Source organism: Sinocyclocheilus grahami, unplaced genomic scaffold (genome assembly GCF_001515645.1).
Source record: "Sinocyclocheilus grahami isolate Dianchi unplaced genomic scaffold, SAMN03320097.WGS_v1.1 scaffold240.1, whole genome shotgun sequence".
In the NCBI taxonomy this organism is placed as follows: domain Eukaryota; kingdom Metazoa; phylum Chordata; class Actinopteri; order Cypriniformes; family Cyprinidae; genus Sinocyclocheilus; species Sinocyclocheilus grahami.
The window spans coordinates 1,010,054-1,023,844 of NW_015505419.1; the positions used below are offsets into that span (position 1 = coordinate 1,010,054).

A 13,791-nucleotide genomic window follows, 5' to 3' on the forward strand; every position below is an offset into this window, starting at 1 on the left:
GAGAATGTATTTGGAGATATCTTCATTTAAACAGATCATTACATAAACATGAGTACCTCTCCACCATCCAATCAGAGTCCACATGGTAACACAATACATTAATATGCAGAAATAATTTGATTGTTAAGTAAGGCTAACTGGCTTTGAATGTTAGCCTATCTTGCTAATTGGTTTTCCATGAAAACACAAGGAAAGATTACAAACCTGTTTCCCAACAAAAGTATAATGATATGTTTGAGTCCAAATTCACTTCACAACATCGAGTCTTTGAAATAACTTATTATTGTAATCTGACATGGTTTCATTAAAAAGAATGAGGCAGAAATCATGCCAATTTATATCATTCTATACAGTGATAAAGGCTATATCGATTAGCATAGCATTTTAAACTTTATTCTTATAAAAATACCCGAGATGGCTTGAAGAGCACAGATAAAACCATATGTTGTCGCAGTCATTGTTTATTTTCTTCCATGTTTCATCAGTAAAACGTCTATCTGCATGTTATTCAGCTACTAGGCTACATACAGCGAAAGCTGAATGTCTTTGTCCAAATAAGGGATTTCCTGGAACGTCATCAGTGAGTCAGTGAGTCGGAGTTTCTGTGCAAGGGCCCCTCCGGCCACGAGTATGAATGAAAAAGAAATTACATTAACTGAGTACTCGAGTACTCACACAAAACCCTAATTTGAGTAAAAATTGCAAAAATAATTATGAACATTGAGGTAAACATTTGCAAATCCTTACGTTTTTCTCCAGGGTGAAGTGTACATTTTTTTTATTTTTCTTGCAGATATATTTATTATTATGTTTATTCTTAAATACTCAGTTTTGTATATTATAGTGAAATAGTGTTATTACAAAAATAATATTCCTTATTTTGTGTAATGTTTTTATTTAGAAATAATAACCATAATCATTATTAGTTTTATTGATAGATAAAAACAACATTTGGCCAAATTGTGCGGCCCTACAAGTACAGCAAACCTGTTGTTTCTTTTTTAATTTATTAATAATTTTTGGCCTTTTTTTCCAAATAAAGAAAATGTTTGTCTGAAAACCATAAGGTTTGGATTTTGTGTGCCCTGTACAGAGCATTAATGTAAAAACATTCAGTGTCTGCAGCACCAGTGTGACCTGTACAGAGCATTAATGTAAAAACATTCACTGTCTGCATTATCAGTGCTATATGCAAACAAAGTTAACATACAGCCCTGGTATGATATTGTTTTTACTGGAGGGAAAGTAGGAAAATAACAGACAATAAAATTGGTGTCTTATCTCCATCCTGCCACTAGAGGTCACTCGATGACCAACAAACACATTAGGCTACTACTATGTTTACGAAATTACAATGTTTACAAAACTGACAAAAATATGTTTTCTATGTGCTTGTGTACAAATAATTGTTTCTTTTCTATGTGGTTTCCTCAAAAAAGTACATCCATCTTCTTGTTTCTGTTTCCTGCCTAATCTCTCTCCTATATGTTGCCGGCTCATTAATATTCAACATACGATTACCATGCTGGGCAGAAATGCTCATTTAAAAAGTACTAGTATCTATTAAGTTCAGGATATCTCTGGTCTAAAACGTTACTAGTAACTAAAAAACAAGTACTAGTTCTATTTTTTCTTAACCCCAACAAAAGTATAATGATATGTTTGAGTCCAAATTCACTTCACAACATCGAGTCTTTGAAATAACTTATTATTGTAATCTGACATGGTTTCATTATAAAGAATGAGGCCGAAATCATGCCAATTTATATCATTCTATACAGTGATAAAGGCTATATCGATTAGCATTGCATTTTAAACTTTATTCTTATAAAAATACCCGAGATGGCTTGAAGAGCACAGATAAAACCATATGTTGTCGCAGTCATTGTTTATTTTCTTCATGTTTCATCAGTAAATGTTATTCAGCTACTAGGCTACATACAGCGAAAGCTGAATGTCTTTGTCCAAATAAGGGATTTCCTGGAACGTCATCAGTGAGTCTCACTTGGGGAGTTTCTGTGCAAGGGCCCCTCCGGCCACGAGTATGAATGAAAAAGAAATTACATTAACTGAGTACTCATTATTGCTCACAAAACCCTAATTTGAGTAAAAACTGCAAAAATAATTATGAACACTGAGGTAAACATTTGCAAATCCTTAAGTACCAAGAAAATAGATACTAGTACGGCTTATAGATTAAATGTTAAACCGGCTTGCCATATGACGGATCCCCATAAAAGTCAATAGCACAAATTTTAATTTGTTACTAGTGGCAATATAATAGTTACTAGTCACTATTGAAATAAGTGCTAGTATCTAATGAATAAGTACTAGTATTTGATCAATAAGTACTAGTATCTAATGAATAAGTACTAGTACGTAATAAATAAGCACTAGTATCTAATGATTAAGTACTAGTAACTTTACAAAAGACACTAGTACCTAAAGAATAAGCACTAGTACTTAATGGAAAAGATACTAATATCTAAAATATAAGTACTAGTAACGTTAAATTAGATACTAGCGCGGATTATAGATTAAATGTTAAAACAGCTTGCCATAAGCACATTAATATAAAATTCTACTTTGATTTAAGGCCAGACTCGTCCAAATCAGTCAAAACTTTCACATAAAAAAAAAATATATATATATATATATATGTAGTTATATATAACGTTTAATATAGCTAATAAACTCGTTTGAAATTGCATCTGCTGCCAAAATTTGGTTGTTTCCTTTTAAAGTAAGTGGCGTAATTTAAGATTGTAATGGTCCATTGCTTGTTTGCGGGAAATGTATATCCTCATCTCAAGCCTTAATACGACTCCGATCTGCACTTCACACACAAACGCTCAATTAACAACTCGAGGTGTGATGCGGTATTTGATACAGGATGGGCCTGTGTGTATATTCGGAGTTCGCCCTTTGAAGTCGACTAACAAGCTACTTGTCAGATGTTTATTCCAGTAGACCCTACAAGGCACCGGCAATATCCCAATTTGATCAAATTGAAAACACCCACAGCAGACAAACCCATCATCAGTTCAGAGTAGTTCCAAATTAGATTGTCGGTCACCTCAGCCAAACCTGATTGGCTGATTCGAACGTTCAACGATTCGAACGCTTCACAGCTGATTCATATTTTAAAGGGGACTCGGGAACGGAATCTGGGTCAGCTTTAAAACAACAGGGCGAACAGTTGTTGCCAGGCACTGGGTGTAGTCCGCGTCTTTTATCTGGAATAGGGTAACGGAGTCAGGTGTTTGTCCGGAGTGCATTCGGGTTTAGCCTCACTTTTTAAACGACAAAAGACCCCGTTGTGTTGAGCTGTTGTTGAGTTTTGTAAAGCTGTCTAAAATGTTTGAGGTAAGTTGCTTGTTTGTTGTCTTGTCTTCAGTTTCGTTCTTTTGTCACCATGATCTGCGTCTAATTATTTTAAAAATATCTCAAAGTAACGTTATGGAGTAGCTTTTTACTTTGGGTCACTGAAGTGTGTATTACCATTTCTAGTAACTGAAGTTGTAAATTTGCTAGTGATTCTAGGCAATGGTAAATGTGAAAACTTAACTAGACCTGGCATGTAGGCTATATTATAGTTACTGTTGGCTTTGGATAAGTGTCTGATAAACGTGTGTGTGTGTGATTTTTAATATTGCAATGGTTTTTAGGCAGTGTAATGATTCACTATGGCTTCTAAAAATGCATAAACTATGGTTTCTAAGCAATGCACTAGAAGTTATGACAATTAGTTTATGGTTTCTAGGCAGTGGTAAAATGCCTTTTTAAATATCTTGGGAGTAGGTGAATTTGAAAGGCTACTTGTACTTTGGTTTTTTTCCAGACTAGTCAAGATGACCTGTTTCTGTTCCCCACTGAAGGCCAGAATGAGGCTTTCTTCCCCGAGGAGGGTTTAGGCGGTGGGAAGTTGTCTCTTGCTGAGGCCTTGCTTCCCCTGGTTGAGTCCCCATCACCCCCGATGACGCCCTGGCTCTGCTCCACCCGCTACAAGACAGAACTGTGCAGCCGCTACGCTGAGACGGGTACCTGCAAGTATACCGAACGCTGCCAGTTCGCCCACGGCCTCCACGATCTCCACGTACCCTCCCGTCATCCCAAGTACAAAACCGAGCTGTGCCGTACCTACCACACTGCTGGCTACTGTGTCTATGGCACACGGTGTCTCTTCGTGCACGGCCTTAAAGAGAAGAGGCCTGTCCGTCAACGGCGCAGGAACGTGCCTTGCCGTACCTTTCGTGCATTTGGGGTTTGCCCCTTCGGTACCAGATGCCACTTCTTGCATGTTGAGGGTGGTTCCGAATCCGATGGTAGAGAGGAAGAGCGAACCTGCCAACCTTCGTTACCTTCCCAAGAGTGGAAGCCTCTTGGTGCCCTCTGTTGCACCTTCAGCGCTTTTGGTTTCTGTCTCTATGGCACCCGTTGTCGATTCCAACATGGGCTTCCCAACTCGATCAAAGGTGTCAACTCAACCCACACATCCTGGCCTCATCAGATGACCAATGGGGGATCTGTTTCACCTGCCTCAGGCACGTGCTCTCCACCGTCCTTGTCCCCTCCATCTGCATTTGCTTCGCCGGTGTACCCTGACGGTTCTGGTCCAGTCACCCCACCATCGGTAGAAGCGGTAGCCAACAATGCTTTCACCTTCAGCAGCCAACATCTGAATGATCTTCTGCTCCCCCTGGCCCTTCGGCTCCAGCAGCTGGAGAACGCTGCCAATGCTGGTCCTTAAGATGCTCTGGATAAGCCGCTGTCGTGACGTCTGTGGCAAGATGATCCCAGAAGCTAACCGCTGTAAGCTTTAACTGTGACTGTACTGTGCCAATTTATTTTTAACGTCGTTTTTATTTAGTTGTGTACAGTGTCCCTTTGCAACTTATTTTAACTGCCTTTTGAGACCGATTCTCAAATGTTTGCTTTATTTTCTTAATTCAAGTCTGTCTTGTACTTGAGGCCACTTTTGACTGACTGCATGAAGCCCCTTAAGTGTAACTTGAGACATTTTTGTGTGTATATATATGTAGGTTTCCAACTTATGGACTTTTAAACAATGACTTTAAATTATTTGAGACTCATCAGCATTCTTTGCGCTCAATAAAACCTCCTAAAAGGATTTTGTGTGGGTTAGTTTTTATTTTGTGACTTACTAACTTGACATGATTGTTCTTCATAAAGTAAACAACATTCTGTGACACTGTAGCCCTGATATTGACCGAGGCCATGTCAGTTTTTATTTTTTGTGGCGGGGGGGGGGGGGGGGGGGGGGGGTTTATATGCAAATAATACTTAATACTTAATACTTAAAACTTAATTTATTAAAATTTATTTTTACAATAGCCTATATATAAAAAAAATTCCACTCAGAAATTCTGTTTTGTATTTACATTTTTCTGCTTATCAATTGAGGGCATAAAACATTAATTTAATTCATCTTTAAACTAAATGAAAATGAAATTAATTTTATTTTTGGCAAACGAAGGTTATTTACTATTAACATTAAAATATGAAAAACTATTCTGTAAATATTCCTTAAATTAACTTTTAATAATTTTAGTAGCAGTATTATGTGCGGGGGTTCAGGGAATCTCACTTTTGATGTATGTTGAAGGCTGCTTTTGAGTATTAAGACCCTTCTACCCTACAAAAATATAATAGTACCAGAGGATTTAGGGTTTTTCTCCACTACCTGCCAAAGTACTTTTGGCTTTATAGCGTAACACTGACGGAAGAACAAGTTGGCATAAAATTAGTTAACTTAGCTTTTCATTTTTAATGTCTTTCATTACTGATAATGGAAACCATGTAAGATCACTTGATGAATCGATTCTAAAATGAGTCAATCTCTGAGCCCAGCATAGATGCGCATGCGCGGAGTTCAAGCCAATCAGGCGCCTCCCACGAGTTCACCACCAGTGTGTTGAATAAACAGTCCGGAGAGCTTAGCTGCTTGTGCTAATGCAGGCATATAATGCTGGTAAAGTATAATAAAATAAATGTAACTTTGTATACGTGAACCGATACGTCGTCAATAGGAAGGTATCGTAAAGATGACCGAGAGGGAGGAACGGCGCTTCGCGGAGGTGCCCCGGGAATCCATCAAACTAATGGCCGAGAGCAGCGGAGTAGAGCTCAGCGAGGAGGTGGCAGCTCTGCTGGCGGAGGATGTGTGCTACCGCCTCAGAGAGGCAACACAGGTCACATACGACTTCACGAGTTCATCAGATGTATTATAATTACATGCATTGCGTGCTACTGTATATGGCTGTGTTTGAATGTCCCCTGCAAGCTGTTCTGATGGGTTCTACGGTCTCAGCAAGGCCATTCAAGTCGCTTGATGTTTAAACTAACTTTACCGCCGTGCTCTCATACATGCACCTGTCTTATTTCTTTAAAGCAATAGTAATATGTGCTGTTATTCCAGATTTCAGATTATAACTGTTATCTGAAATGCATTTCATGCTCTTGTACATGTAGATGTCTTGTTCTTTGTTGTGCTGATGGATACTACTGCATAAGAGATGCATGCTCACACGCACCTAATTATTGCTTTAAAGCTGTGCTGATTTGTGCTACTGCCTTAAAATGTTTCCTGCTTAAGTTTTGTAGTTGTTATTTTGCCTGCATGTGTTTATATTCTCCTAAAGCATTTGTAATAAAAGACTTTGTAAAGTGTCAAACATTTTGCCATAAAGTCTGTTCATCTCTTTGTCCCACTACAGAACAGCTCACAGTTCATGAGACACGCAAAGAGAAGGAAGCTGAGCGTGGAAGACTTGAACAGAGCGCTACGGTGGAGCAATACTGAGGTATATATATTCGCCATTCTGTTTGAAAGAGTTTTTAATGTTAATTTGCATTGTGGTGGTGTTTGTTACACTTCAACATCTGGAGAACAGCATTACACCTGCTGCATGTATTCTAGACTATTTGCGGCTATGGTGCACAAGATGCCCTACCGTTCCGTCCATTAAAGGAAGGAGAGCTTTTCTTTGTAGAGGATCGGGAGATAAATCTGGTGGAGTTGGCGCTTGCTACTAACATCCCCAAAGGCTGTGCAGAGACGATGGTTCGAGGTATGGCGGGTATCATTAGTGTAATGTTTTCAAGTTTACTATCATGCATTTTTAACAAAGACATATCTGCTTTGTGTCATTGGCAGTGCATGTGTCATATCTTGATGGAAAAGGCAATCTGGAACCTCAAGGCACAGGTAAACCTCAAATATCTTAATTTCTGTTTATTTTAATTGACTTATCTGATAGCATACTGTAAGTTTTCAGTAGTTCACCCAGCTCTATTCTGTGTTGGTTTATTTGTGTTGTCTTATTAGTGCCCACTGCTGTTCAGTCTCTATCAGAGGATCTGCTGAAGTATTACCAACAAATAACACGAGCCATTTTAGGAGAGGACCCACATCTCATGAAGGTACTTACATTTTTTTTGAATACTTTATGTATAGGCATTTCTATTAACAGGAAAAAAACGAATAATAATAATTGCAACAAAAAGAAGCAAACATCCTAAACAACTTTTGAACCTTCTATTCATCAGAGCATCTTGAAAAAATGTAGCACGCTTTCCACTAAAATATTAAGGAGCTCAACTGTTTACAACATTGATATTAATAAGAAATGTTTCTTGAGCAGCAAATCAGCCTATTTTTGTCAGAATTATTTCTGAAAGATCTTGGGACACTGAAGACTGGAGTGTAACGGCTGTTGAAAATCAGCTTTGCCATCACAGAGATAAATATATTAAAATAAAAATATAATATTTTGTAAATTATCAATTGTAATAATATTTCACAATATTACTGTTTTTACTGTATTTTTAATTTTAAAAAAGCAACCCCAATGAGCATAAGAGATGGCATTTAAAACATTACAAGCCTTTTTAAAAAATCATACCATCCCAAAACTTTTTAACTGTAGTGTATTTGTTTTATTAATGTGTCTAGTGTTTTCTCTTGCTAGTATAATAATGTTTTTCTTTTTCCATCAGGTGGCTTTGCTAGACCTCCAGTCCAATTCAAAGATCGCTGCCCTCCTGCCTTACTTTGTTTACGTCATCAGTGGGGTAAGTTTGTCCATGGCATACAAAGTCAAATATTTCCTTATATAATAATGACCTTTTTTGTAATTACTGTAAAAATGTGCACCTTGATTCATAATGTATGATTGTCTTTCTTAGGTAAAGTCAGTAAGTCATGATCTGGACCAGTTAAACAGACTCCTACACATGGTGAAGAGTTTGGTGCAGAACCCGTACCTGTACCTGGGCTCATACGTGCGCAGTCTGGTGTCCAGTGTCATGTACTGCATCCTGGAGCCTCTGGCTGCTTCCATCAACCCCCTCAATGACCACTGGACCCTGAGAGACTATGCAGCCCTTCTGCTCAGCCACATCTTCTGGTATTTCTTTAGCATCCTACAGTAAAGTAATACTTGTTACATTATGAACTTTTATAGTAAGTGTTCTGGTAAGCTGAAACTATAATCAATCGATCCAGTTCAAACACTAGTCTGACTGATTGTTTTTTTGTTGTTGTTGACTTGTAGGACACATGGTGATCTTGTGAGTGGGCTGTACCATCAGATCCTTCTGTCTCTGCAGAAGGTTCTCTCCGATCCGGTTAGACCTCTGTGTTCCCACTATGGAGCTGTAGTGGGTCTGCATGCTCTCGGCTGGAAGGTAAACACAGACAGCACAACACCCACAAACACAAATGTGCTTTTTACTACTAATTATCACACTGTTTGTGTGTATGTGTTTTAACACAGGCTGTTGAACGTGTGCTGTATCCTCACCTCCCTGCCTATTGGGCGAATCTACAAGCTGTGTTAGATGATTACTCTGTGTCCAACGCTCAGGTGAAAGCAGACGGCCACAAAGTCTATGGAGCCATTTTGGTAAGTACAGTACTTTAGACAATGTCTGTGGTGCATATGTTTCTTTCCAGGATGCTGATATAAATGTATTGATTTATTCAAGTTCTATGTTTGTACTCATCTTTTATTTTGCTGGAAACCACAGAGAGTCCTTAAAGCTGCTCTTTTGTTTACAACAACTTGGAAGTTTGGAAAGATGGTTTGAGCATTTTGTGTTCCCAGTTGCAAGTTATAAGAGACCCACTCTGGAAAACTAAAAAAACACCAGATTCATGAGCTGCTCACGTGTAAAAGAACAAAGTGCCGCTCTTCATTTTGAAACATGATGTGCATATATTTATTTAATTAAATTGCAGTGTTTAAAAGCTATATTGAGATTTCATTTTCATTATTGACACTACCTTCCATCCAACGCTTCATTAGCCCAGCCTAAATGTCTCTTATCTAAACCTCTAAAGTCAAGTGACCACTTTACTTTCCTCCCTGAAGGTGGCGGTAGAGCGTTTGCTGAAGATGAAGGCTCTCAGTCTGACCTTGGCAGCAGAAGGAAGCGGTGCAGGTCTACCAGGCACTACCACAGGGGCTGTCGGCTTCAGAGAAAACTCGCCTGGCCTCAGCCCACCTTCCGAACCTCTTTCAGAACCCCCTCTTGGCATTGCAAGCCATCTCCAAGCAGGTGGAGCTGGCTGCCCATGGGAAGAGTGGACTCCTGTATCTCTTCCTGCCATGTACTGTGAACTCTACTCCTTTTTTGGAGACAGTCTGGCTGTGCGCTTCAGCACTGGCCCGCCACTAGGTGGCGCCACGCCTCCAGGTCCCTGCCAACCACTAGAGGGCAGGAAAGAGCCAGCGAGCAGTGCCCCCAATCTTGAGAATACACGGAAAATGCCCCAGCTAACTGCCAGTATGAATATAAGCCCAAGACAAGATGGAAGCCCTCGTATGGAACCACAACCACCTAGTCTGGCTGCTACTGTCCCAGGGAGGTAGGAGTTGAACAACATCCTAGTAATTTTCTCCATAGGGGAATTGATCCTGCCACAGGTAAAAAAAAAAAAAAAAATTTAAAAAGTAACTTTTTTTCAAAATCAGAATTGCGAGATATAACGTTGCAATTCTGAGAAAAAAATTGTGAATTGTGAGGGAAAAAAAACGTCTAAAATAATTGCTAGAGAGAAAGTCTAGAGAGATAAACTATAAAAAGTCTAAATTGTGAGATGAAAAAGTCGCAATTAGCTTTTATATTTTTTATCCAGTGGTGGAAAACAAGTTTCCATAGATTGTTAATGATAACCTTCAACTACAGACCTACTGTGAGTGTGAGCTACTAGGTTGTTAATAGATGGTGGATGCTTTTGTTATTTAAAAAGTAACTTTTTTTCAAAATCAGAATTGCGAGATATAACGTTGCAATTCTGAGAAAAAAATTGTGAATTGTGAGGGAAAAAAAACGTCCGAATTCTGAGATAAAAGTCGCAATTACTTCTTTTATTTCACAGTTTTTTTGACAAAGTGTCTAAAATAATTGCTAGAGAGAAAGTCTAGAGAGATAAACTATAAAAAGTCTAAATTGTGAGATGAAAAAGTCGCAATTAGCTTTTATATTTTTTATCCTGTGGTGGAAAACAAGTTTCCATAGATTGTTAATGATAACCTTCAACTACAGACCTACTGTGAGTGTGAGCTACTAGGTTGTTAATAGATGGTGGATGCTTTTGTTAAAGCCAGCATTATTTAGCTTATTTTTAAATTAATTGTTTAATGGTGGAATTCCTGGTTAATTACCCATGATCCTCCCAAAGGAATCTCTGATTTTTGACAAGCAAATTGCGCCAAAAGATGATATAAGTCATTCTCTTTACACTCTCAGGCTGCTTCAATATTTGTGTGTATTTATATATTGCAATAAATGTCAAATATATTGTTTACATGTATCTTTAAATTTCAAATCTTCTATTGTTTTCTTTTTGATTGCCGTTCGCAGTGTTTCATGGGATTGTTTTTTTTCTTCTATTCAATCCATTTAGTCTTGTATCTTTGTCTTTCTGTCCAATTTTCAAATACAAATAATGTAATATTGTGATTCACCTCGTAACTGATTGGAACATGGCTTCAACAAAGACTTTTTAAAAATCCCTATGATGAAAATGAATGGGAAAAATACTTAAGCCCTGCCTTAAATGATACGGACCCAATCATACATTACAGGGTGTCCGCGGGTCCTTAAAAAGTCTTAAAATGTCTTAAATAACGTTTTCCTATAAAAGGCCTTAAAAAGTCTTAAAATGTCTTAAATTCAGATTCGATGGGTCTTAAATATTTTTGGTCACATTACCGCTAAAATATCTCAAGTCTGACGGACCTAATGACTGTTTAAGTCAGTGGTTCCCAACCCTGGTCCTGGAGGCACCCCAACACTGCACATTTTGCATGTCTCCTTTCTCTGACACACCAATTTCAGGTCTTGAAGTCTCTACTACTGAGCTGATGATCTGAATCAGGTGTGTTTGATTAAGGAGACACGCAAAACGTGCAGTGTTGAGGTGCCTCCAGGACCAGGGTTGGGAACCACTGGTTTAAGTAACATACCATGACAAGTGAGCTATTTTGCTGAATATTCTCACGATGCAAAAAGCATTCAAAACACCCACAGAGTGCACGCATTACGTGAAGTCTAGACTAGTGTGTGTGCATTTAGAGTGTGTTCTTTCACTGCATGATTCAGTCTATTAAAATAAATTTACAATGATCACAAAATTCAAGACATGGAGGCAGAAAATGTATATATTTATACCACTTCATATAGTTAATCAATTTCACATGAAGATTGACGTTTTTTTCTCCAAAAATTACCATGATTACAAATGTGACATTGATATATATATATATATATATATATTTTTACAACAGTTCAATAAACTAGATGTTAATTAAGAGACTTACGTTTTAGACACCATATTGCCTGTTTTTGCATTATTTCGACAACAAAAATAATTCCAAACAGCCACAGCGCTGTTTTGCGTCTCTGCGCAACATGATGGTGTTTCATTCCTGAATGAATCAACTGTTTAAATGATTCGGTTCAATCGCAATGACTCATTTATTAACAGTGACTTGCTGCCACCTACTGGTGGTTTTAATTTCACATTTAAAGTACCTTTTTATTGTTTAAATAATTTCAAATAACAGTATTCAACGTTTTATGTTTAATATATAAAAACATTATTTATGCATTTGTAAAAATAGGCCTTTGTAAAGGTAAATACAAATATGCAGATTTAAGTATGTAAAAGCTGATAGAACACTGATGAAAGTATTGCTTTAGAATAAATTGTTTACACCACCAAAAATCTTGGTGATGAGATGCTTTTGTGGGGATATTTTGCATGGAATATGGTCTGCTGATATGAAAAGTTCACTGTATATCTTAATACAGTGTACAATACAAATATAATTTATTACAGCGATGATATTTTGTTTTCTTTTTATGTTAAACACATTAAATATTACACATACTGTATGTATGTAATATAATGTGTATTTCCATTACAGGTTTAGGACTTAAATTTCATATAAGGTGGTATTAAAAAGGTCTTAAATTTTACTTGTTCATGTCTGTAGACACCCAGCATTAGTCTTGCAAGTCCAAAATGTTTAGCAAAACTCATATTATGATGATCACATTTTGTTGTTTTGTGTTGCGTGCATTTCTCACTGGTGGTGTCTTTTTGTCCTGTGTCTGCAGATCTCTTGCACGCTCCTCCTCCTCATCTTCCGTCTCACGTTCCAGGTCATCTTCGTCACATCCTGGTCGTTCAACCAGCCAATCCCGAGACATTTTTCCTAAAGCCCGCTTCCCGCTGCCTCAGGCTGGACCTCCTGCTTTCTCTTTCATCATTGGCGGGCGGCAGATGGGGCGACGCTGTCAGGGACGGCGCTTCCAGACGAGCTTTACTCCAACTCCACCTCTTACTACCCACCCACCTCGTGCTTATGCCCACAAGCTACCGGTCATAGGGAGAGTCAGCAAACCTGTGCGCCGCTGGACGTGTTCCCATTACTCACTTCACCTGCCGCTTTAAAATCCATGGACGATGTATGTGACGTTTAGAGACACATGATCACAGTGACATCTCATCAAATGGCTGCATCTGAGTAATTACAGATGAACAATTCTATATACTTTATGCAAACAAGGCAAGTTGTATTGTGAGGAAATTATTTTGAATCTATATCCAGGATTTCTAGGCTATAGCTCTACTGATTCTGATCTACTGATCAACTTTGAATTCTCGTATAGTTATTTCTGTTTGTATTGCAGATAGTATAATAGAACCTGTCACCAAATAGAGTTTATTTTTAAAGTACTTACAGCAGGATGAAGCCGAACAGATTATTCTATACAAATGCCTTGTTTATTAGAGTATTTATGTATGAGTAAATGTCCTTTTTTTTTTTTTTTTACATGTTTTTTTTATTTTTTTGTAATGATGTGGGCCTGTATAAATAAATACATTATGTAATGTACTCGTGTGATACTTTATTATTTTGTATTTAAACTGCCCAGTCTGTTTATAATGCCAATGATTTTAATTTTTCTTAGGCCCGGTATAATAAGCTTCATGTAAAATCTAAACAGTCCCATCATGACCCCCTTTAATTAATTTACCAAAAACAGTGCTTAATGCATTACTCTAAATGAGTTGTTAAAATTCGTTTTATTTTTTCAATTTTGCACCCTGTTTTGTCCCACTTCTCAAGAATGACTGAAACACAAAAAGTTCTTTAAAAATCGCCGCCCCAGTTACTAATATTGTAATTGTCTAATATTCTGATTATTTAACTTTTGGAGCAATACAGCTCAATATCTGCTGAGAGGCTGTCT

General features: G+C 37.8%; 2 protein-coding genes across 3 annotated transcripts; both read left to right on the forward strand.

The window, feature by feature from the left end:
- Positions 1 to 3,178: 3,178 nt before the first annotated feature.
- LOC107597886 (zinc finger protein 36, C3H1 type-like 2) lies at positions 3,179 to 4,861 on the forward strand. Of its 2 annotated transcripts, none has more exons than XM_016289082.1 (2): positions 3,179 to 3,366; positions 3,842 to 4,861. In XM_016289082.1, exons 1-2 carry the CDS (start codon positions 3,358 to 3,360, stop codon positions 4,748 to 4,750), a joined length of 918 nt encoding a protein of 305 aa, XP_016144568.1. In that variant the 5' UTR covers positions 3,179 to 3,357; the 3' UTR covers positions 4,751 to 4,861. The 2 variants fall into 2 exon arrangements, with proteins under 2 accessions (XP_016144568.1, XP_016144569.1); XM_016289083.1 differs by having other exon boundaries at positions 3,879 to 4,861.
- Positions 4,862 to 5,916: 1,055 nt separating this feature from the next.
- Positions 5,917 to 13,399, forward strand: taf6l (TAF6-like RNA polymerase II, p300/CBP-associated factor (PCAF)-associated factor). The gene is made up of 11 exons (XM_016289081.1): positions 5,917 to 6,212; positions 6,738 to 6,824; positions 6,941 to 7,091; positions 7,178 to 7,228; positions 7,349 to 7,443; positions 8,020 to 8,094; positions 8,209 to 8,429; positions 8,577 to 8,709; positions 8,799 to 8,927; positions 9,396 to 9,892; positions 12,652 to 13,399. Exons 1-11 carry the CDS (start codon positions 6,066 to 6,068, stop codon positions 12,986 to 12,988), a joined length of 1,923 nt encoding a protein of 640 aa, XP_016144567.1. The 5' UTR covers positions 5,917 to 6,065; the 3' UTR covers positions 12,989 to 13,399.
- The last annotated feature ends 392 nt before the right edge of the window (positions 13,400 to 13,791 follow it).